Raw genomic sequence first — 25,115 nt, forward strand, 5'->3', positions numbered from 1 at the left:
AAGGCAGGTGAGGAGTCGAGAGTGCTGACAGGGCATGTAGAGAGGCGGAGAAAAGGAGGAGGAGAAAAGAGAAGAGCATGCGTTTTACATTATGAGTGGTTCCAACCTTTCTATTCATGCTGGTTGACCTTTCCATAAGTAGGTAATAGAGAGGAGAATGTCCTTTACTATAAAGGCTGGATGTTAAGTCATGCTCCTCTCTGCCCCAAAGAGCGAGGAGAGCACCCGGTGTCACCCCAACACAGCGAGAGGGAGGAGGCTGGGGAGTGAATAGAAGCACTGTGTGTGTGTGTGTGTGTGTGTGTGTGTGTGTGTGTGAAGGTGGTTGGGGTGAGGGGCGTATGGTGGACAGATATTATGGAAGGGGGTAGTCATAGTAGTGGAAATGTATGTATGGGTGTGTGTGAGGAGTGGGATGGGAGGGGAACAATATTGGTCTGCCAGTGCGGGTCATTGTAGAGAAAACATAAAACATAATCATCCATTAAAATGCAGCTTCACACCCTCCATCACATCCACGATGGAGCTGCTGCCATAAATGCTGTGTGTGTGTGTGTGTGTGTGTGTGTGTGTGTGTGTGTGTGTGTGTGTGTGTAGATACACATTCACACGTGCATCACTCAGCTATGATAGATCTAGGTCTAAAAAGCCTAGAGAGAGATAGAAGACAGAAGATGTGTTTCTGGAGGTTTGTGGTAGGTCAGTGTATATATATCTTTATGTGTGTGTGTGTGTGTGTGTGTGTGTGTGTGTGTGTGTGTGTGTGTGTGCATACTGTACGTGTACATAGTAAGAGCAGCCTTGGAGTGTCCTGTAAACTGTTGATATTATGTCTTATTTCCAAGCAAAATTACAACTGATCTTCACAAATTAGTGCGTGAAAGTGAAAAATAAGATGAGATGTGATAAATAATACATAATATTTGCTCTGGACAAGTTCTCCATTTTGGCAAGGAATTTCTTTTTTTAAGGAAAATCTGATGTGACATTTATGTGCATTCCCCTGTGTGTTCCTTCTCTCTCTCTTCACTACAGTGTCAACATTGTGCAACAGCTAACGTTAGCAGGGGCATGCAACTAGCTAACTGTTAGCCTAAGCTAAGCTGGGGTTGGCCAGCTGGCTGTGGCTTGGCCGTATGGTGTGGGTCTGGCATTGGTTGCTTTGCGGTGTTGGCTGTCAATTTGTAAACGACAAGTTAGTTAGTAGCGTGGAGCCAAATAAAATAAAGAAACACTGCAGATTGTAACGTTATTCTAAATATAACTAGAATTTAATTTCCAGCATTCAGTCTAGTGTGTGCCACTTTTAGCTGGTGCCCAGGATGATGCTCGCTCTCGTCTACTAACTCTGTACAGAGCGCATGCTGATTGTGGTTTTCATTACATATAGAACCTTTAAACATACTTGGTCAGTATTACATTAGTACCATATCAAAAGATGACATAGAGGCCCATTCCATCATCCCAATGTAAACAAAAAGGCCAAATCTAAGTTATTGAGAATGTTTCACGTTATCACTAGTCTTTGTAATCATATCAGTAAAACAGTCAAATTCTTCCATTTTAAATAATTTAAATGTGTAACTTTATTTGTACTACAGGTACAAACTTTCTGGATAGCGTCAGAATAAAGGCACCTTGGAGACATTATGGAGCTGCTGCATTCGTGTTGAAAACAGGCGAGTTGAACGTTGAACGTTTTAAAAATAAATCTCAATAAGTGAAAAAAAAATCTTATTATTAACCTTTAATCATCGACATAGATTCTTTGCATCTTTGATGGTTTGTATTATGGAGCTGTGTCGTCTTTGCGATGTGGGTGAAGTGAATCACACAATGTTAATGCTGCTCTCTGTCCCTGGAGATGAGAGTGATCAGAGTTATATTCATCTGCAAACCAAGGATCTGAACAACACTGTCAGTTTGGCACAACAACTTTTAAATGCCAGTCAGTGAGGCCAAGCCTGTATTTCAAACTTGCAGGCTTAATGGTGTCCCAAAAAGCACCAACACAAGTGCTCAAAGGCGTACACACACACACATGTACACACACAACTCTTGCTGTGACACCACGGTACACTGTAAATCTCCACTGATTGAGGGTAAGAGAGGCTTCAGACGGCTCTGTGTATAACTAGCTCCAGCCCAGCAGATCAGAATGGCTGGCAGTGAGCGTACATGTTTGTCATCTAAAAACTATTCACCCTCCACTTAGCCAAGAACACAACCCAAACAATAGACAGCCCGTTAACAATGTACCATTATCCAGAGCATGATGGGAGGAGGGGTGTGTGTGGAGGAGGGAGAAAGAGAAGGAGAGATCAAGAAAAAGAGCGACAGAGCGAGCAGCAAAAAAAGAGAGAGAATAAAGGCAGAGAGATGAGAGGGAGGATTGCAGAGAGACCAAACTGTTATTTAAACCAGGCGGCCACGAAAACATCACAATAAATAACTCGGCTGTTTAGTCTCCACCTCAGACGCTGGGGGAGCGACAGAGCGCAACACGCGCCGGAGAGGGAGGGAGGTGAGAGAGGGGAGAATTAAAGGGATTGGGGAGGGATGGAGTGGTGGGAGGAGGGAGGGGTGGGATGGAAAAAGAGATAAAACACATTACAAGATCGCTCTGTGTTATCAGACTCAAAGGAGTATCCAGGATCGTCTCTCCTCGTGACTAATGAAAGGAGCAGCTTCACAGTCAAGTACCAGGACGCATGCCTGCTCACACACACACACACACACACACACACACACACACACACACACACAGACGCACATTACTCTCTTAGCTTTAAGAAAGCAGCATTACACACATTTATCTCACATTCACATGACAGAAAAGATTTTATTGAGTTGTTTAGCATCAATGTCTGTCTGTGCACGTTCAGCTCAAACTCACACACTTCTTTTTTCTGCAACATATGCACACACAAACATGCAGCTACGTACACATGCACAGAAGCCCTTTCCTCGTCCTCAGCAGAAAGAATGGCACAGCGAGGGCACCTCTGACTGCACAGAGCGCCGCCTCGCCAGCCAAGGCCGTTGATGAGAGGAAAATAGTGCTAATGCAGCATGGAAGCTGTTCTTTCCCAATTAAGCCAATAAAACACATGCTCCCCTCCTTCCTGTAACTGCCTAATAAGCCATAAACACAGCTGAACATTTATAATTCTGGCTAGTCCATAAAAAAACCACTTCCCATGTGTGCAGGGGTGAGGGGTGAGGTGTGCGAAGAGGGTGAAAGTGCTGGCGAGCGCAGCGGCAGCCCCAGCGAGCCACGGAGAGAAATCGCTTTTTCTACTAAAAGAAATATTTAGTACCTCGCGGAATTAATGTGAAGGAGCAGGAGGTGGTGGGTGAGAAAGAGAGATGGAGGGAGGAGGAGGAGGAGGAGGGCTCTGAGCTGTCTGGATAGACCAAAGAAAATGCCTCTATCTACCTTCCCTCCTCCTCCTCCCTCTTCTTCTACGTCCTTATGTGTTCAGGAGAATGATGCTGAACTCCCTGTAGAGATGAGATGAGCACCTTTCACACACACACACACACACACACACACACACACACACACACACACACACACATTCACACACCTACAACCGCCCATACATGAGGACAAGCACTGAGGCATTCATATTCTGTATATGTGTTCCTGTTCATATTTCTCGAATAATAACAGTATGGAAATGGTTGGAGGAGCAGGGATATGGAGAAGGAGCAAAAATGAAGAGTGAGGGATGGAGGAAGAGACGCAATGAAGGAGAGGAGAGTAGAGGAGAGGAGAGGAGAGGAGAGGAGGGAGTTAGCAGAGAAGTTAAGAAACAATATGGACGGTGAGAAGAAGATGTGGATGGTTGATGGTTAAAGTGGTTATGATAAGGAGATGCTAAAGGGATAGGAGGAGGAACAGCAAAAGTAGGAGGCAAGGGGTGGAGTGGGTGGGAGTAAGGATTATATGGGGGAAGGAGGAGAAACCCGGTCAGGTTCAGCAAGTTTCGAGTGAGTTCAGGCAGCTTCCTGGATCGCGTTTGTGGCCTCCTTGCTGGGCCGGTTCGGCCTTTCTCCTCTTGGGCGAGAGGAGTCGTAAACACAGCGTGGGATCGCCGTAAAACAGTTCCTAAAAAACACATTTGCAGTTTACTGACTAAATGCAGGAGATCTGGCCCCGGAGAGAGAGAGAGAGAGAGAGAGAGAGAGAGAGAGAGAGAGAGAGAGAGAGAGAAAACTTGGAGGGATGAAGAGAAAAGATGGAGTAGACAATTTGGCAGATTCTGTACATTTATTATCAGGTAAGGGAATAAACTGCTAAAGCGAACATGTTTTTACAACAGCCGCCTGAAGTCTTTGTGTGCAAGATATCTTTTTACTGATGTTACTGAAAATATGAGGCATTATCAGTCACTGGATGTTTTAGATTACCTTTCAGAAAACCTTTCATACTTTAATCTATTTACCTTATACATACACACCTGGCTTATTTACATATTTAAGATTTTCTATGTCTTGAGAAAATGTCGGTCCATCAGTCTAACTTGCTATACAACTTCATGAAGCATCTTCACAGGTTTTTTTATGCTTCAAGCTGGTCGGCCTAATGCGACATTAAAGGTCTAACTCTTTAAAAAGCTTCCTGCAAGTTTCACCAAGTTCAATTTAAGACCATTATGAATTAATCAATACAATACTGAAAAATTACAACATCAATCAATCAATTTCAAAATCAAATTTAAGACATTTCAGGGCCAACAATTCAGATTATTGTATTTTAGACTTTTTAAGGTGCCGCAGACTCCCAGTTTTAACTTCAATGTAATGTCTGAAAGCATTGAGGAAACCAGAAGGATGACGAGTCTGCATTTTTTGACAGTTTCTTGTCATTTTTAAAAAGGCCAAACACGGGGTGCCCTATGGCTCACCTGATAGAGCTGGTGCCCCATGTACCAAGGCTGAGTCCCTGCCACAGCGGCATGGGCTCGACTCCGACCTGTGTCCCTTTGCTGCGAGTCATCCTCTCTCTGTGTCTCTCTCTCTCTCTCTCTCTCTCTCTCTCTCTCTCTCTCTCCCCCCTTTCTTGTCTATCTACAGCTGTCCCATCCAATAAAGGCAAAACACCGCCCCCCCTCCAACTAAAAAAAAGGCCAAATTTATATTTCATGATTTTAACAGTTTATGTGTCACTCACTTATCATATTATTTTCTGCTTGATTTCTTTTCTATTCTGTGTTGTTGTAACACTGTTTGTTGCCGCAGCAACAGAGTTTGTCTTTGGGCATCCATAAAATTTCATTTGATCTCAGTAAGAGAGATTACAACCTTTTCTGTTCAGCATCTTGAAGCATTTCAGTGAGTAGGTAAACTGCACACATAGGATACACAAGTAAACATCGGCCTATAGTGTACTCACACATGCACACACACGCACACACATACATACAGGGGTGGAATGTGTTGGAATGCAGAGCTGTGTGTGTGTGTGTGTGTGTGTGTGTGTGTGTGTGTGTGAGTGTGTGTGTGTGTTTGTCTTTCCTGCTATTGTCAGACGGAGATTGATACCGCCTCTCTTTACTGACAGACGATTGTCGAAGCTTCCTGAACTAATTATAAAAAGCAACAACAGTAACTTACCAACCCTGTCTGCCAGCAAGCCAGTCTGTCTGTCTGTCTGTCTGTCTGTCTGTCTGTACTGTATCTGTCTGCCAAATTGCCTGTCTGTCTGTTTATCGACAGTAAACCCTTACTCTGTGATTTTCATCTATTACAGTCATAAAGACATATGAGCTCACACTGGACACATACTATGACTGTTTATGTCAAATACATTAAGCTTTAAATATAAATGAAATAACCGTTTGGTTGTGCCTAGATTTATTTCCACAAAAAGCAGAAAAGATGAAGAGTAGACAGAAGAGAGAGGAGAGAGGGAAAGAAAGGCGAAAGGCCAGACAGTGAAAAGGTTCTAACATCAGTCTGGACTTGCCTCCTATTGTCTGAGTGTCTTGAAAGTCAGGAAATGTCATGTTGCATTTACACATACAGAGTATACACAGACATAAAAGGTGCAAGTGTTAGATATAAATCAACTCTGTAAGAATAAGCCCATCAGCCATCGCCTTATGTGTGCGTGCATGTGTGTGTGTGTGAGATGAAACAGTATTCATGGACTGACTGTGCTCTGCAAAGGAAGTGGCAGCAATTCACTTCCTGTTCGGATGGAAATCTCATCTGCGGGGCGAGCTGCCCAGGGTGTTACCATACACAAACACACGCAAATGCACACAAACTGGAGCACAAACATATGGAAGAACAAAACACACACACACACACACACACACACACACACACACACACACACACACACACACACACACACACACACAGCACAGACCACCACCCAGTCTATTTCAGTTTGTCATGTATTGTCACCTGAGCCTACAGTAAATACAAATGCTTTGTTCTCAGCCCAGCTCTGCTTAGGGGGCTTTTTCTTTGTGTCTGTGTGCTCTTTCCATAAACCAATAACAACAGTCCTATTAATAAATGCTTTTTCTTACTCTGTGATATCAAGTGCCTCTAAGTTCGAATCATACACCAGGACAGTATGTCATACAGTTGCCCTGTCACTACCCTCTTATCTGTCTGTTTCAGGATTATTAAGATTGTATGGCTTTTTAAAGCTTTATTCCAACCTTGAATTTGATTTAAAGGAAAATGTTTTTGTTTTGTTTTTTTAAATATGTTTGAGCATAATCTCTATCAATAAGCACATTTTACTCATAAACTTTAGTGATTTGGGGAGACAGTAACTACACTGGAGTCCTGTACGTAACACAAATGATCAGACATCCTGACAGGCTGTAAAAAAAAGTTCTCATTAATCAAAATCACTTATTTGGAAGTGAAAATGACCTGTAAAACATTGTAAAACTTTATACTACACTTTGACATACTATAATTTTGGTAATGCTTCCACAAAGTATATATAGTATGTTAAAATCACATACTGTAGTTGCAAATAGATGTGTACAATACTGTTTTTAGTAATAACTTAAAATTTTTTTTTTTCAAACTCCAAATGTGGACACCGTCTAATTGCTAATGTCGATTGGTCAAATCAGAAGGGCCGTCACAACTAAAAAATAATGTTGCCAAAATTATGAAAATAAAGATCACGATGCAGTTTTTTGGGTTTTCCTGTGAGACTAATTAAAATACTAATTGGAAATAAATAGAGAAAAAAAACTGCCAAAAAAAAACTTTTTCTAGTTTTCAAGACTAAACAAGTATCATGAGACGATTACAACAGGGAGAAATGATTTTGGGTCATGATGCCCAACATGTTTTGGGGTAAGTAGCAGTACAAAAGGATTCACAATCGCTTTAGTAACTTAGATAGTGTATGGAATTTACTTTGCTTTTTGCATTAACATTAAAATAAAACATGTCAACATGAACTGAATTATTGTTAAAATACATTTTAATTGTCTGAAATTGATGTCTTTAAAATACTGTGTAATATATTGTAATACATTGTAATAAACTGTAGTGTCTGACAGTGTGTGAGTCGTAATATTATCAGCATTGTGTGAACCTGCTCAGGACCTGACTGCAAGCAGACCAGTTGTTTACTCTCTTCTGTCAGGCTTTTCATTAAGTGGCCCTAAAACCACATAAAACAGTTATGTTCAATGTTTTTACTGACTCATTTTAGCAGAATACAAACAGCGCATAAATAAACAGATACTCCACATGGACAAGACGTTCAAAGACAAGAATTAGCATAAAATAAAACACACAAATTACATCCTCTCTCTCACCATTTATGTGTGGCTGCCCGTGCACTGAGGCAAACAAACTGATTTAACTGGTAAATAAAGTCACAACACTCTGGCTGCATCTCCTGAGATTTAACCTTAACCCTGAAGTGTGTTGCATAACAGCGGCAAACTTGACAGATAAAACACAGGCTGTTAGCACCCCCGCCCGCCTTCCCCAGTGTTTGACTAGACAGCAGTATCCAAACACAGGGACTCCTCACTACACTGACTTTACAAGGACTAATTACCGGCTGGCACTGAGTGCAGACAGATGGTAGAAAGAGAGAGAGGTGGAGAAGGAGCATGCAGGGAGGGAACGGAAAGATATATATTATCGTCCGACTGTATGTGTGTGTGTTGGTTTGAACTAATTTGCGTCAATAATTACCATCCATACCGCAGCAGACAAAAGAACTGCCTAAACATTACAAAGTGATGCCGTTTTCATTCCTCTGCTGACTCTCACAACATGCAACATTTCAATATCAGCCAATGCCTCCTTTGTTGTTTGTTACATTTTGACTGATACAATAGGCACAATTGGTTGGGGATGAATAAAAGAGGAGCTGGGTGTTTGGTATGAGTTAATGAGTCCTCAAGTCATCTTTTTAATAATGGATCAAATTACTACATGTAGTGCGAAAGTGGCCACTAATCTCTCCTTCAGTACTATGGAGCCGCTTTGCCTCTTTTAGCTTGTTGTTTCGCTTTAACTGAATTGTTTCAGTGCAGTCTCGACACTTTCATCAGCAGAAATCAGTTTTCTGGAAAAAAAAACACTACCTCCACAGTTCCAGGCAGCAGACGGACAGTGTGAGTGTTAGCTGGTGCACATAGTAAAGCATTTAGCAGCAAGACAGCCAAATATTTCCCTTGTGTGTTGCTGGAGACCAAAAATGCTAAAAGATGAGTTAATAGTGGCCTTCATCAGGTGGCCAGAGACATGACTCCAAATGAATGCTAATGTTCTGTGTCTGCTGGTTGTCAAAACTTTGTAAGGCAATATTATGGTAGGAAACCGCAACTTTTAGGGTCATTTCATGGCTTACTGGGACACTTGAACATAACTGAGCCAAATCGTTAATGGTAAAAAAAAAAAAAAATGTATCTCCTAAGACACAGAAAAAATAAAGTTAGGTTCTATTTTTAGGCTCTCCTTTGAGTCTCCTGTGGTTGTCTTTCTCTCTCTCTCCATGCCATCTCTCCACCTCTGCCCCATCACACTCCTCCTCTCCTCCCCCTCGTCTCCTAATTCAAGCCTTCTTTTTCAACCCTCCGCGGATCTTCCGACCTTCCTCCCTAAACCCCACCCCCCTAGTTATTCCTCCCCCTTCATCGCTCTCCTCTTGCACCCCGCTTGTTAGCCTGGTATAAATCTCCAGAACTAACCCAGTAATTTAACCCATTAGCATCTCAGATATGCGGGTGGCACCTAAATTACGACAGTGCAGAATAGTGATGCATGTAGCCCCGGCTGGTGAATTTACAACGTCTCGTTACATATTCAGCCAGCATAAATCAAGGGCTCCCCACTGACACGCGGCCTTATGGGTAGGCACGGGCCGAGGTAGAGGGAACAGTCTCAGAGACGGGAGTTAGTTAATCATGTGGAAATAAGAAACATAACCTAGATTCACACACACACACGCACACACACACACACACACACGCACACACACACACACACACACACACACACACACACACACACACACACACACACACACACTGATAGGGAACACACTGGTATATACAGGTACATGCAGTTTACTTGAAGACACACACCGACATGAGCACCCACAATAAACATGGAAGCTCATTCACACCCTTCTATACACACTCTCCTGAGTTCACATGCATGCACACATAAACAATGAACTTTATAAAAAAGCACAAACAAAATAAAGTAATCGCAATTAAAAACAATGCAACACTGAATCTAACCACAGATGTTTTGTTTTAGGCCCCTCCTTCACCTTCCCTCTCTTCCTCTAACTTCTACAAACACACACACACACACACACACTCCTGCCTAAATGAGTGTTTCCGTGTGTTGATGGCCAAGACAAAGAGAACAAGTAGAAGCCAGTGTGTGTTTGTGTGAAGGCTTGTACGCCTCTGGTGTTATATCAGCGCATGGTTTTCAGCACGGGGCGCCTAGCCATCACAGCAGTGGCGGCGACAGCGAGTGAGTGATAACTGCCGTAAAAGTGTAGTAAACAGTCTGAGTGATGGCGGCTGTCGGCGGGGCCAATTGAGCGTGTGACATCAGCTGTGACACATCAGTGGAGAAGCACAACGGTAATGACAGCATCGCCATGCGGCGCGCTCAGGCTATCTGTTACTGCTTAACAGCCGCCACACACGCACACATACACACAAAATGAACATATAGCCACTGAAGGAGATAAATCTGACTTTCAGCTGCAGTTAGAACCTGAAATTGTTCTAAAATCATGAAAGGGAATTTTTCTTTTTCGACGTGTGTGTGTTGGGGAAAGGCCACTGGTAACTCAAAGCAGGGAAATCTTAGGTACGTTGGTTTGAGTGCAGTTAGGAAGGTGAAAGGTCAGAAGCTAGGGTCCCTGGAGAAAGACAACAAACACTACTGCTCCCAAAGGAAGAGACTCTGAGCATCATTATAAAACATGCACACAGACACACATACACACACACACACACACACACCCTCTCTATACCACAAATCATTATAACATGTAGTCTCATAATGAGGTGGTCACCTTCTAAACCTTCTAAAAAACTAATCCCCTGATGTCTCTCTCTCACTCTCACCTACCAGCCTCCCATGAGACCTGCTGACTGTGAGGAACTCATAATTAGACACAGGGACACAGACACAGGAGACACAGACTCACACAACACATCTGAATGGAGAATACGGTCCACAGTTAGACAATTATTAATGAATCTAGGAGACGACATCCCCAAGCACAATAACTGTGTGTTTCTCTCCTAAAAAAGGTATAAATAAACGCCATATTTCAAATTCATCAGTATTTCAAAGACACGTCATTTAAAACAAAAAAATTATCTTTTATGTGTGCAACACGCTAAGCAATCCAAATGCCTAACGAAGCCTATCAAAGATGTATGTTTATACTTGTTTCGTCATTTTTGGGCACTATGTGAGCTACAAATAAATAAACTGAAAATTGGAGAGACATTTTTAAAGATAAGACGGAACTTCATAAATACATTTGTAAATACAGTGCTTCTTTTGATGGATGGCTTCACCCAAATTTCTGCCTTTTTCATAGTGAATGTTCTGTAGAAAGAAGTTCCAGACAGTAACCAGGGCACTGTTTCCAGAAAAAGACGCTGCTGTTTATTCTTTAAAGGAATAAATAGACACTGTCTGGCAACTGCCTAGGGCAAACAAATTGACCAGCACATAATCACCCATAAAAAAAGGCCAGTTGTCATTTTTACTCTTTGGGTTTTGAATGCATGAAACAAATGAGATATAACGTGATTAGTACAGGACAGAGATGAGCTAGCCGTGTCCCTATGTTTCTAGTGTTTATGCCAAACTAAGCTAAATCTGAGATACTACTGTATCTGAAAACCTAAATAATTTAACTGAAACTATCTGCATGGCTAGATAAATTTACAGTAAGGGAAAAAATATGTTTTATTTTCATCCAGGTGAAGGTTTAAACAAAGTCTACAAGTAATTTTCAGCAATACACTACATTAAGATGCAGAAGCTACACAATTGGGTCTATGCATGATATGATGGGCTAATTATGTTCTGTATGAAAACTGGAATATAAATTGAGTCATATAAGCCATCAAAACCTAAAAATGCTCCGAATCAGAAGAACAGCTTCCTCTGATTATCGGACATAATCAAATGCTATGAGAATATAATCATCACTAAGGTGCTTCAATTCTGAGTTGGATCGAAACTCTTCATCTGTCTTCTTCCGCCTGTCAGCACAAGCAACAAAAACATAAAGTTGCCATCACCTTTTGGCTTTGAGGGCAGTTTCTCATAAAAGCGAACATTATAAATACTCCAAGAAGACCAGTTATATTCATGCCAAAGCCACAGGTCACAGAGAAGAAATGCAGATTTACAGAAACTGTCTTTCATTTTAAATAAACACCCAGATGATAGCGGCGGGTTTGACACTTAAGCTGGCTAACACCTACTCACAGTGACCTGAGTTCAAGTGTTTCTATCTCTCTTTCTCCGCTTGGAGAAATATACAGAGAGGGAGAGGGAGAGAAAGAGAGGAAGAAAAAAATGGGAGGAAGAGGGAGAGAGCAGCATTTAACCTCAGTGGGTCAGACCAAAAATTCAGTAGAAATTCTCTGATCAATAAGTCCAAGAAATACACGCACCCACGCAGTGCTGTCACAAATACACAAATACACTCACAAACCAAAAACACTTGAGCATGAAACACACACACACACACACACACACACACACAAACACACACACACGGAAGAGCTGGCCTCAGCTGTGCTCTCCTCTCAAGCACGGCACTAACTGACGGCTAATCGATTAGTGCTTGGTGACCTCTGACCCCACTAGGTTCCTGTCTGACAGATTACACCTCCGCAGTTGCATAGGACTGCATTCGCCTGCCTCTGTGTGTGTGTGTGTGTGTGTGTGTGTGTGTGCGTGCCAGTGTGTGTGTGTGGCTCGCCTTTTCGCTTTCTAGCTCCACAACCGAAACAGAAACAACAGCAACATGTCTGTTTCATAAACACCACATGTATGAACACATATGTTATATCACTGTATGTGTGTAATGGTGTGTGTGGTGGGATGTGTTTTTGTCTATGGTGGTGCAATACAGTGTTTGTTGTTTGTTTGGGCGTGTGCTATGTGTTACCGTGGCGACACAGACGGTGTGCAGATCAGGCGGCTCCGTCTGGGAGTGGTGATGCATTTGTGTGTGTGTGTGTGTGTGCGCGTTAGGAGGTAGATAACAATGCCCCTCTCGGCAGGACACTGGTGCTCTCTTCCTGGCCTGCTCTGCACGGGAAACACCGCCCCAACACACACACACACACACACACACACACACACACACACACACACACACACACACACACACACACACACACACAGATATTTATACCTGTGTGGGTTACAATGACTTCACCAGCTCGCCCTGCACAGTCCTAACAAAGGGAAACAAGACCTCATTGTGGACTAGTGTCCCCCACCAGACACATACACAGCAGTGTAGCGCTTGCAGACTCAGCCGTCCGTAAGATCAGACAAGGTTAGCATTTTTATTCCGACACGGCTATTAATAATGAAATGATGCATGGCTGGCACATTTACTCTCTCCTCTCCTTTCCTCTCCAAATTCCTTTTTACAGTTGTACAAACTCTCATACAGTAAGTAAACACACTCTTGCTCTGCCTCCCAAAACACCTCAACCACCAGTTCACTTTGTGGTAAGGGGAAAATTCCCACTCCCATCGGTGTGTCTGTTAACGTGTGTGTGTGTGTGTAGTCTGTAGGGAGTTTCCAGATCAACTAAATTTGTTTGCTTTTTAATGACAGAGCTTAAGATATTCACACACACATGCACACACACCACCACCAACCACCTATCATGAATGAGCTGCTGTGTACCTTTCCTTGATACCATATGTGTGTGTGTGAGAGAGACTAATGGCTGTCCAGTAATGGGTGTATGGTGAGAGAGATCTCTGTGTGTAGGTACCCAGAGGCTTCTAACCACAGTCTCATCACCCACCAGGAGGTTATCCACATACCACACGAATACTCACACACACACACACACACACACACACACACACACACACACACACACACACACACACACACACACACACACACAAAGACAGACACACACAGAAACACACGCACATCAGCATCAGGTCTTTTACTGGATTGCCAAACAGCCAATGAAGAAGTCATCTAGTCCAACAGAAGGTTACATAATCATTCATTCAGTCAATCAGTCAGTGAATTTGTTGATCAATCAGCCAAGTCATTAAAAAAGTCAGTCAGTAGGTTAATTAGTCAGTCAGCTAATTAGTCAGTTAACTAAATAAAAATGATTATTTAGAATAAAAATGTGTCTCCTGTTCCACATTGCTGACACTTAGGCTTGATTTTTCCCTTCATGATACAATATCCAGTAAACTGCAATGCTTGTGGCTTGAAATGATTTCCGATAAACTGTGTCAGGTCTATAAATCCCTGGAGTACTGTACCATAGCCTGGTTCCAGACCTCTGAAGCACTGCCCGCATATTTGATTTTTCTCAGAAATTCAAATAGGTCTCGCTTTGTGCTCATTGATGGCCGTTTCCCTGGTTGAAAGAACAAATAAACCAGAGATTTGTAGGCAGGATTAAGAATGGGCACGCTATCCTCTCATACCAGACCCCAAAACTATTCTAAACAAAATTGGTGACAAGTGTGGATGAGATTGATGCAACTTTACGAGTTGTTGTAAGTCAACTGAAATTACAACTCTTGAATAGATGTGACAAACATTAAGTTAAATGCTCCTCATAACAGTTACTGCAACTAGAAATGGCAAACGGACGGATACATCAGCCATTACTAATGGTTGGGAGCACTATACTATACTGAATCTTTAGTATTGAAGAACAACAATTAGAGAAACATTTAAATAAAGTGTATTTAATTTACACAGGTATTATTTAGTCTAATCAAGACAAAATGTCTACAGGTATCACACTAACAGCTCTGAGCTAAACGCTAACGTCAGCATGTTAACATGCTCACCAATAGCAACACATGCTGATTTAGGTACGATTTAGATGGTCAGCGTCTAAGTTTGGCACGTTAGGAAGTACAACTGAGGCTGATGGGAATTTTTGCAGACCATTTGGCGATAAACAGATGTGTTGGATAAATTTAAATTTGGACCTCATGCCACTAGGGGAAAGTCATACTGGTAAGTCATTATAAGTCATCGTTACAGGGGACAGGAATGTTTGTACAAATTTTATGGCAATCCATTCAATTGTTGTCAAGGCATTTCACCAAAAAACACAGCCTCATGGTAGTGCAAGAGGTAAAGAGGATCATCAAAGTCACTAGACTTCATCCTCTTGGGACCATGAATGATTGAAATACATGCAAAATCAAGTGAATAATTACAATGGTGATATATTCCATAGAGTTGTTATTGGACACAGGATTTTTAATTGTGGTATCAGTAATTAATCCAATGAAACAAATCTCAAAAATTTAATGGTAAGACAGTAATAAATGGGTTCTAGTACTTTTCCTAATAAAATGTAATTACAGCACACTAGTCGAGTGTCATCCTAAATGCTGTATACTTTCAGTTATTCTGAACACATATCCATTGAGCTACTCACACACTGCATAAAAGTAATTGTAGTTTTTGACAATATGGCAGCCTCTTAGAGTAAACGAGGAATTATAACAGCTTCGACAGGAACAGATGGGAAAATGTGTGTGTGTGAGGCCATCATGTCTGCGTTTGTAGCTTTTAGGGTAACGTGATCCCTGCCTGAGGGAGGAAAGGGAGGATGAGGGAGGTGAAAGAGGAGGAAAGGGGGAGGACAGAAAGAGGAAAAGGGTGTGTGTGGGTTCAGGCACACATTACACATCTGCGTGGACTCCACTCCAGTCATAGCCCATTTCTTAGTTTTAATTTTCTAATATTCACAGCCCCATTCCCCCTAACACACAGACAGCAAGGTGGATGGAGAAACAGAAAGTAAAGGAGGATGATAACATTTTTCTACCCTCAGTTCTGTATCGCCTTCTCTACCAAAAAATGACCAAAAACTAAGAAAGACATTTCTACAATCTATCCTTAGCTTGCAGCCTTGGCCCTTAATTATTTGTTGGGAGATGGAAAGGAAGAGAGAATTAAAGACAAATACTTCTTCTAATACTCAGAGACAAACAGACAGAAAAAGAAATAATAGAAATTGCTCATAAGATAAATAAAAGGAGAGAAAGGGAGAGAGAAAACACTAAAAGAAGCCCCATTGCTCCTAATATTATCAACACAACCTCCCTCTGACCCTGAAAGAGGCAAGTACAGTTAGTTTAGACAGTTAGTCGACAGAAAATTGTGTGTGTGCGTATGTGTGTGTGTGTCTGTGTGTGTGTCCATTAAAGTGGGCAGTTAAACTAAATCAGCAAGTAATGTGAATGCCGAGCTTCTAAATGCTAGGACAGGTGCAGACTGAGAGACTAAATGAGAGAAATGAATAAAACATACTCCTCTCTCTCTCTCTCTGGCGTTCTCTCTCTGTGTCTCACCCACTCATATACACACACACACACACACACACACACACAAGCACAACACAGTGAGAGAAGTGAGCGCTGACATTAAGTCGATGGTATGAATAATTCCCAATAGTCCTCATCTCCAAGCAACTGCTGACCTTTAACACAGGAAGTGATGCTGCAACATGAGAGAGAGAGCGAGCGAGAGAGAGAGAGAAAACTAATTGTGTCTTGACTGTCTTTAATTTAATGCACACTATACCGACCGAACTTAGCTAAAAGTATTCAATCTGAACCTATTTTATATGGTCATTAATATGGGACCTCTTGACAAACTAAGGCTACAAGAAATTGTCACCCAGACACAGCAGGGGCTTTGAGCTAAATGTTAACATGTGCACAGCAACCACACTAACATGCTTATGTTTAGCAGGTATAATGTTAACCATGTTTACCATCTTACTTTAGCATGTTTACTGGAGAAACTGTTTTTACTCTGCTCACTTTACTCAACTTGGATAACTGGACTAAAATTATAAAATAAAACTGAATAACTGTACAGTATTGGACTGTATACAAATATGAATAACTGTCAAAAACAGTATCTAATCCAAAGCAGACGAAGGGAATGAATGAATGTGTGAGGGGCATTTATGGTGCTGGGAAATAGTGGCAGAGTGAGACCTCTTACTGTCTCAGCAACCCCGGGTCTGACAACAATCAACTTTGGTGTGTTTCTCTCCTTTTATCTGTCAGTCTGTAAACAACACCATGCCATCTGAGACGCCCTCCACTCCTGCTTTGGCGAGGAAAGGATGCGCTGCGGTTTCCATCCCACGTGGTAAACGGACTCACCGATGAGCAGACACAGGTTAGCTGCACTGACTAGCTAACAAGCAGCACAAAGTTCACTTAGTTGTCTGTGCAGTTAAAAAGCTCTTAAAAACTCCTAGACACAGAAACGTGGTTTTTCTTGCATGCCTCTTTAAAGTGTAACATTAGACAGCCTACTGCGTGCTTATTGAAGCACTGACGTTGACTGATTTTGATCATTGATGAATATGCAACCTATTTGCTTGCTCTGCCCCTCTTGCTGCTGTTCTCCTGGAGTTTCAGTTCTCCTGGTTTTTCCCCCTACATGCTGAAATCTGCCCATCCGCTATATGTATTATTAATAGCATCACTGCTTTTTGTGATTGTGTTTTTAAAATGACGTACTTTCTCAACAGAGAGTGACAGAGATGAGCAGACACACATAGGCAGGAAAAAGCCTCTCGTGGTCATCACAAGTTGTTTTCTTTTAACTTCATTGTAGCAGAAGAATCGACACATTGTGCTTATCCATGAACACTTAATTCATGACGTTATTATAAAGATCAGGTGTACGTGTGATTAGAGGAGGGCAGAAGAACAGAATCGCTTGCAGACATGAACAGCTTGCGCCTATATTCATTTTGAAAGAACAGCCAATGGGGGAACTCAAACACTCAAGTGGACCAATGGTGTAACCTCATCACTCACTCAGTAACTCAGTAAGTCAGTAACAGACTATTGCATTTGTAGGCCTTGGCCCACTTGCTTCAGTCCAGCCAAAACTGGTAAGAAGAAAAATTGGTGCGTCAAACTTACAATGACACACATGAGGCATGAACTGGGCCTAAGTGAAGGGTTGTGTTTAATGTATTTAGTGCAGCAATTTACTAACCATTTGTTGTTATTTGTTTCCTACATAAAGAATTATTATGTTGCAAACTTTGTACGATATGCTTTGGCAACACTGGACCTAATTGTGGTCATGAAAATAAAGCACATTTAAATCTGAGGGGATGACAAGCTCTGATAGAAAGGAGGGCAAAGAAAAAGAGAGATGAGGACGGGTCAAGAGAGAAGACGAATATCTCACTATCTATTTTAGATATGTGAGTGTGTGCGTCAGACAGTGACAGTTGAGCGAACAGTGACATACCAGGTTGGCAGAGATATTTTGGTAACTAGGACAAAAGAGAGAGAGAGGGAGAGAGAGAGAGAGAGAGAGAGTGTGAGAGAGAGAGATAGAAGACAAAGGCAGAGAAGATGAAGAGATCGTTTAGAAGATCCCCCTCGCTCCCTTCATTGCCTTTCTTCACCTCCTCCCCCTCCTCCTCCTCTCCCTCCTCTTCCAGCTGATTGACAGCGCCCCCTCCTCCCCCAGCCAGCGCTCTTTGATTGACAGGACTCCCCAGACTGAAGCTCTTATCCCCTGAAACAAACCCTGCTCTGCTCCTCCTCACCTCCTTTCTCTCCTCTGTCTGCCTAGACAAGCCTCCTCCCTCCACCCCCCCCTCACTCTCTCCTCACCCTTCTCCTTTCTTCCTTTTACTCCCTGTAAATGCTTTCTTATCATGTTCACCTCCTTCTATCGTTTTTTCTACCCCTTCCTCCTTCCTCTCTTTCCCATCATCTCTTCCTGAAGCTGTGACCCCTCTTAACCCTATAGATTACACACACACACACACACACACACACACACACTGACACACACGGAGGGAACCCCTTAAACCCCTCAGGCTTATGTGGGCCCCTTTAGACTTTGAGAGGACACACACTGGTACCCATAACCCCCTACACACACACACACACACACACAATATCACACACTCTCAAACTGCCTTCCTCAAGTCTTGACACTGATCTAAGCCCTTAGCACACACTGCCTGAGACTATAACCCCCTCAAACTACACACATACACACACACACACAGCCTGAGCCTATTAAGCCAATCGTAGAAGTCTAAACAGGCAGCGAACTGAGCAGTGAGGTAGGTAACCCCTCCGGGCCACAGAGAGAGTAAAACAGAGTAAAAGAAGGGAAAAGAGAAAGAGGGAGAGGGAGGAAGGGAAGGGGAGAGAGTATGAGGTGGAGCAAGGGTGAGAAAGACCATGAAAGAGAGCGATGAGCAAAGGGGAAGTGGAAGTGTGGGAGGAGAAAGAAACAGAAAAAGAGGAGATGAGGATGTTGAATGATTGAGAAAAAGACAGTAGATACAAGGAGGAGAAACTGAATGGCAGCCCCACACTCACACACACACACACACACACACACACACACACACACACACACAAGAGGAGGAGAGTGGATGTGGCTCTTTAGGAGTCAAGCAGGCGTATGATAGGATATCGTTGCATGTCGTTAACCCTATATTAACCCTGAGAGGCAGCGGGACACTCACTGTGCTACAACATGGATTAACTGGGCCACACACACACTCTCTCTCAAACACTCACACACACACACACACACACACACACACACACACACAGACACTGGTCCGATGAGCAAGCTGTCTGTCAAACACATACACACACACAAATGCACACAAGGACTGATATCCTCACTGACACCATGCAATGAGCTGTCAATCACATGTAAACACTCTTTTCTCCATTTCTTTCACCTGTTTTTTTTTTTACCCACGAATAAGTGCAGGAGTCAGTAGCATGTTTGGACGTTTTATATAATATCACAATAAAATGGCATTTTGACGTCATCTTATTTTCTTTATTTTATGTATTTCCTGTTAAACCAGGAAGTTGGAGACAACATGCTGACAGGAAGGGTAGCATTCTTTAAAGAAAATGGTTTTATTGGTTCAGCTCACTGTTTACTCCACTGTTGGTCTGGGGGAGAGTACTGGCATGTGTTTCCTCCAATAAACATGGAGTCACGCCACCCGCTCGTGAGGAGCTTCAACAGGATGGCGTAACATGTATGAAGGTGCATTCTCTGTCCCAGATCCCACACTCCTCTGTCCAGGAGCTATAAAGAGCCAATGGGAGTCATTAATGCGGTGACGAGAGCATAATCCCGCACTAGCTGGCTCATGTCAGAAGAGCACAAACAATGTCACTGATATAAATGCAATCCTTTATTCCTGGCTTTCAGGGCTTCCCCCTAAACAGCAATGATTCGAGTCATCAGTGAAGAAGCCGCAGAGTCGACTCACATTTTGTAAGTTTAATCATTGGTCTTTTCATTTGCACACAGAACAACGCAGGAAAACAGCACAGCAGGCTGTACACTTTATAAACCAAGTCTCAAAATTGTCAAACAACAAGACTAACTGTAATGGAAATAAAGAAGATGTAAACAGAGGGCGACGCAGTGCAGAGCAACTTGTTGTTCTAAACTGTGGTGCTGAATACTACTTTTAATCAGCGACGGAAGAAGAACTCAAAGCCTTTACTAAAGTAACTGTAGAAAAAACATGGTCTCAAAACATTCAATTAGATGTAAAAGTCCTAAATTCAAAATGTTGCAAGTACAGAGGTATCAGTCTACTTAAAGTATCAAAAGTAAAAGCACTTATTATGCACAAAGATTATTCTGTTTTTATCACTAAGGGAATTTAACACGTGTAGCCAGTTTTACATTGCAATGGTGCTGCATTACATACATTGTATACTACTGGTAAAGTAACTAGAAACCAAATAAATATAGAGTAAAAAGTGCATTATTTCTCTCTGAAAGTGAACGTAGGAGTATAGTATAGGCTATAAGTATAAAGTATAGAATGGTACAAATACGTCAAAATTGTACTTAAGTACAGTGCCAGAGCAAATGTACTTAGTTACTTTTACAACTACCACTATTAACATTAAATAAAAAAATAACACATTATTTTTTACTGTATAACGACTGCATGTGATTTCAGTTGGACTTCCAAAATATTTGCTTGTTTACAAGCAGTGGCTCACTTATAGCATTTTGACTTTCTCTCTCTCTCTCTCTCTCTCTCTCTCTCTCTCTCTCTCTCTCTCTCTCTCTCTCTCTCCACATGTTTGGTTCGGACAGCAGAGTTCCAGATGTTAAACTGAGAGGCTGTGAACCGCTGCGAAGTAGAGGGGGGATACAGGAAGTATCCCACGGTATCCACGGTAACCTTGACATTCCATCCTGACCAAGTTCCCTGACATCTCCCACAATTCACTCTGCTCCTCTCCTCCAGCCACGAAACACACACGCATGCAGACACAAACACACACACTAATAGTGCCCAAACATCAATGCTTAAAACAGTCCAGTAACACAAATATTATTATTATTATATATTATTTTGTAACTTTGTGTCTAATATATCACCTATTCTTTCAGTGGCCCAACCCAAGTCACACACACACATACACACACAGCTTCCAGGCGAATATATAATGGGGTGTAAACTGAGATGTCTGAGATAGCCGACAAAAACAGAAGTATGTGGCTGTGGTGTAAAGATACTATAATGTCCTGCACACACACCCACACACACACACACACACACACACACACACACACACACACATACATAAATGACACAACTGTGTGTAGCTGTCGATCATGAAGCCTTTTGCTCTTTGTGTCTTACATAGGACACACACACACACACACACACACACACACACACACAAACTGATATTTGTGTGCTTTGAAATAGCTCCATCAAAGCTCACTTTGAGACACAAGTGTTTATCCACTTCATAAGATTTCTCCAAACACAAAAATAAGTAGGGGGGAGGAGGGAGGGGAAGTGAGAGAGAAAGGAGAGCAGAATCCTTAAAGCTAAAAAACGGGAATTAAGGGCTTGACTTGAGAGGGGAGTGGAGAGAAACATTTTAACTACTGTTTACATATCATCAAAAATGGAATTTATGTTAATGGGGTCAGGATATAATAAATACAATATAATACTATTTGTGTTAAGAGTGAATTAAAAAAGTAAAAAAAAACAATATAAATACACACTGACTGCAACAAATACTTGACACCTAAACCTATTGTAACATTTGTCTTTGATTTGATAAAAAAATCTATCTGAAACATATGTTTTCTCTCTGGTCTTTGGTGGAAGACAAATCAACTAATCAACTACTACAATACTACACAAATGGCTGTATCAATTGTCAAAACTGTCCTAAATAATTGCCTTGGGGTTAAAATCTTACTCCCCGCCAAATTCCAAGAATCAGAAACTGATCTAATACTTTTATATTTTGATAAAAATGTAATTTAAGAAAATTGTCTTTACTCAAAGCCGTAACCATAATTATTAAACTGAAGGGAGAAAGCCTGAGTATCCCTAAAGGTAGTTAGTCAATTATACCTTAAAAATACCAGGCATGTATGTTCACATAATCATAGATTTTTACCTTACATCAGGTTATATTGTGTCATATTTACTGTAATATTAATCTCCTTTAAAAATGACTTCTATTTCCATAGAAATGTACATTAATTCTATATATTGTACCGTGAGCCGTGAGTTAAGGTGGATTTTATCTTCTGCTGGTTACAAGAACAAAGAGAAAAGATTACTTGGTTCTCTGATAATGTGTTGAGAGTGATGCAAATCAGCAGCCTTTCACTCCAGTCTCTGTAAATTACTCTTCCAAACACACACAGAAAAACCTGCTCACAGAGGGTTAAAACAACTGCCAAGAAGAAATCAGATTAAAATGAGGTTGGATCTCATTTCAGTTTTTCTCTGTCACTTTTTTCTTTGCTCATGACCCATTTTTCTGTGCTGCTGCAGGAGAGACGAAAGGGGGGGGGGTAAGGGAGGGACAACTTCAGTCCTCCACCTCGACAGACAGACAGGAATAAAGAGAAGGTGGCAGTGAAAACGACAGACAGCTTCTGCTTGTAAACAGCTCTGTATTTTGCATTACGTAGAGGAAACACACTCATCTGAACGCTGTTTGTTCACTCAAGTCTGAAGCTGTGCATTGGTGTGTATTCGTGTGCGCACGTGCCAGAACCTGCCAGATATGAGGTAGTAGCTGAGCAGCTGATGTGCATTTGTGTCCCCTCTGCACAGGTCAATGACCATGTCACTGAAATGCACATGCACATGTAAATGAAACGTGTGTGTGTGTGTGTGTGTGTGTGTGTGTGTGTGTGTGTGTGTGTGTGTGTGTGTGTGTGTGTGTGTGTGTGTGTGTGTGTGTGTGGACCTTTAATTCCTGTACATTTCAGCCATTCATCACCTCTGACGAGTCCTGCTGTTTGACTTCAGTCTCAAATGTTTCACTCTTCTGTCTTCCATCAGAAGCCATCTATTCTATCTAAGGAACCTCTATTTCAGGAGTGACAGCAGATCATCTAAACACACAAACATCCCGTCACACGCCACCATTCAAACAGGTCAACACAGTCCCTTATCCAGTATGTGTGTGTGTGAGTGAGTGAGTGTGTGTGCACAGAAGAGAGAAAGTTAGAGATGGAGTGAGAGACGGTACCTGTCGATGATAACAGGGTCTGAGGGTGTCTCATTACGGTTTCCGCAGCTCTTCTTGTCACAGCACCGACTACGAGAACAAAATGACAGCAGAAGAAAAAGACAAAAAAGAGTCAGACACAAGGAACATACAGTACATTATATGGGAGTTCAAATTTAGATGTTTAAATGGGAGTGTTACAGCATATTATGTGCTTTGTCTGCACTGATGTAGAACACTTAACATTAAATTCAGAGACATTGATCAGATCTGTCTAAAACAGGCCAACAAGAAAAGTCTGCAGTGCTGAGCAGGTCTACACTGAAAGCACGGACAAAAATAGACTTATATGACATGGAAAATGAGTGTAAAGCAGGATCTGAAAAAAGTACACTGAGTTTTTAAAGGACAAACCAGCCGGTGAGGTTAGCCATTTTGTGATACGTTAGTGGTTTAGATTCCGAGGTTTTATAACAGATATCAGCAAAGATACAAGTGGATTAAGACTTCCACGGGTTGTTTCATTTCCATGATCCCCAATCTATTAAAATTGAGGTTATAGATAATATCTACTTTGAAGCTCTGGTCGCTGCATCTTTTCCAATTTTACTGACCAATTGCTGCTGCGCTGCATTGCTTATTGCTGATACATGACGGTGTGCCTGGGGGCGGTGTGAATACATACACATCCAGCTGTTTCTTTTCACACCTGCCAGCATAAGGTGCGTCCCAGATCAGATTCTTTACCCAAATGCCCCAACCAGTCATCAATCAAGGAGTCGCTTGTGCAGTCAGACTGTCCTCCTATGAAAAACGACTCCATCGTTTCAGCAAGTGCCCCAAAACGACTTTTAGTTTACATTCAAGCAACAAAACCCTGTTGCGGCCATAATTACGACTCTTATCCGTGGGGAGAATAAGGAGGACGTAAGGAGTTGTTATTATAGAGCCACAATGTCACAGAGGGTGAGTGTCTGGGTGGACGAATGGGACACTGCTGTTCGTTTTTCAGTTTCCTACTGACAGTCAACATTGGTTTCTTTTAAGCATGACCACGATTGTTTCCTAACATTAAGTACGTGTTTATTATTGTAACCATGATGACGAAGGTCTCCTAACCTTAACAAAGCAGTCATTTTAAACTAAACCACAATGTTTCCCTAAACCCAACCAAATCTTAACAACAGCATTGTCATATCATAAAACTGATTTCTTTTTCAGCTGTTTCAGAAGACACAAACAACGTCATGACATTTTTTTCCTTCTTTATAATCACTTAAATATCCTTTTGTTTAGGGCTGGGTTCTGATATCCAGCTTCTTTGTGGATCTCTAAATTGATGATATGTCTGGTTGTTGTTAAGATGCATGTCCAACAAATCTTTTAGTTTTTGAGTGGAACAAAATACACAAACCAGGTCGTTCAGTCAGTTAGTCTCCCTAAAGAATGAACCAATGGAGCTTCATACTAGTCATATTTTTAAAAACTGTGTAATGTCTCTCAGCTCAATTGTAGCGTATTGCATTCACTTGAACATTTATTTTTTGGTTTGTTTTTCGGAGTAATTATTTGTGTTTTTCTGAGTATTTTTTTTTTTTTGGTTTGTTTTTCGGAGTAATCGGCAAACATAACCGGCTTGTTTAGTTCAATCAAGTTATACTTTGATCTGGGTTGAAGACGCTGGGAGATAGTCCTGAGTTAAGTCATATAGATGGTATTATCATTAGTTTGTCAAGTCTACGCAGGCACCTGAGGACTTTGCGGTTGTTCAGAAGGAAAGCCCATTCAGATCTGCTAGACACAGCAAT

General features: G+C 41.7%; 1 protein-coding gene across 3 annotated transcripts in view; it reads right to left on the bottom strand.

Annotated features, from left to right (window-relative positions):
* Positions 1-25,115, bottom strand: part of LOC127363729 (transcription factor COE1-A) — an 87,324-nt gene that overhangs the window by 47,886 nt on the left and 14,323 nt on the right. For all 3 annotated transcript variants that reach the window (XM_051400565.1, XM_051400566.1, XM_051400564.1), the window contains exon 6: positions 23,329-23,397. In XM_051400565.1, the coding sequence (XP_051256525.1) occupies positions 23,329-23,397 (69 nt within the window). The remainder of the gene's footprint in view (positions 1-23,328; positions 23,398-25,115) is intronic.

The sequence above is a fragment of the Dicentrarchus labrax genome, unplaced genomic scaffold (assembly GCF_905237075.1).
Source record: "Dicentrarchus labrax unplaced genomic scaffold, dlabrax2021, whole genome shotgun sequence".
In the NCBI taxonomy this organism is placed as follows: Eukaryota; Metazoa; Chordata; class Actinopteri; family Moronidae; genus Dicentrarchus; species Dicentrarchus labrax.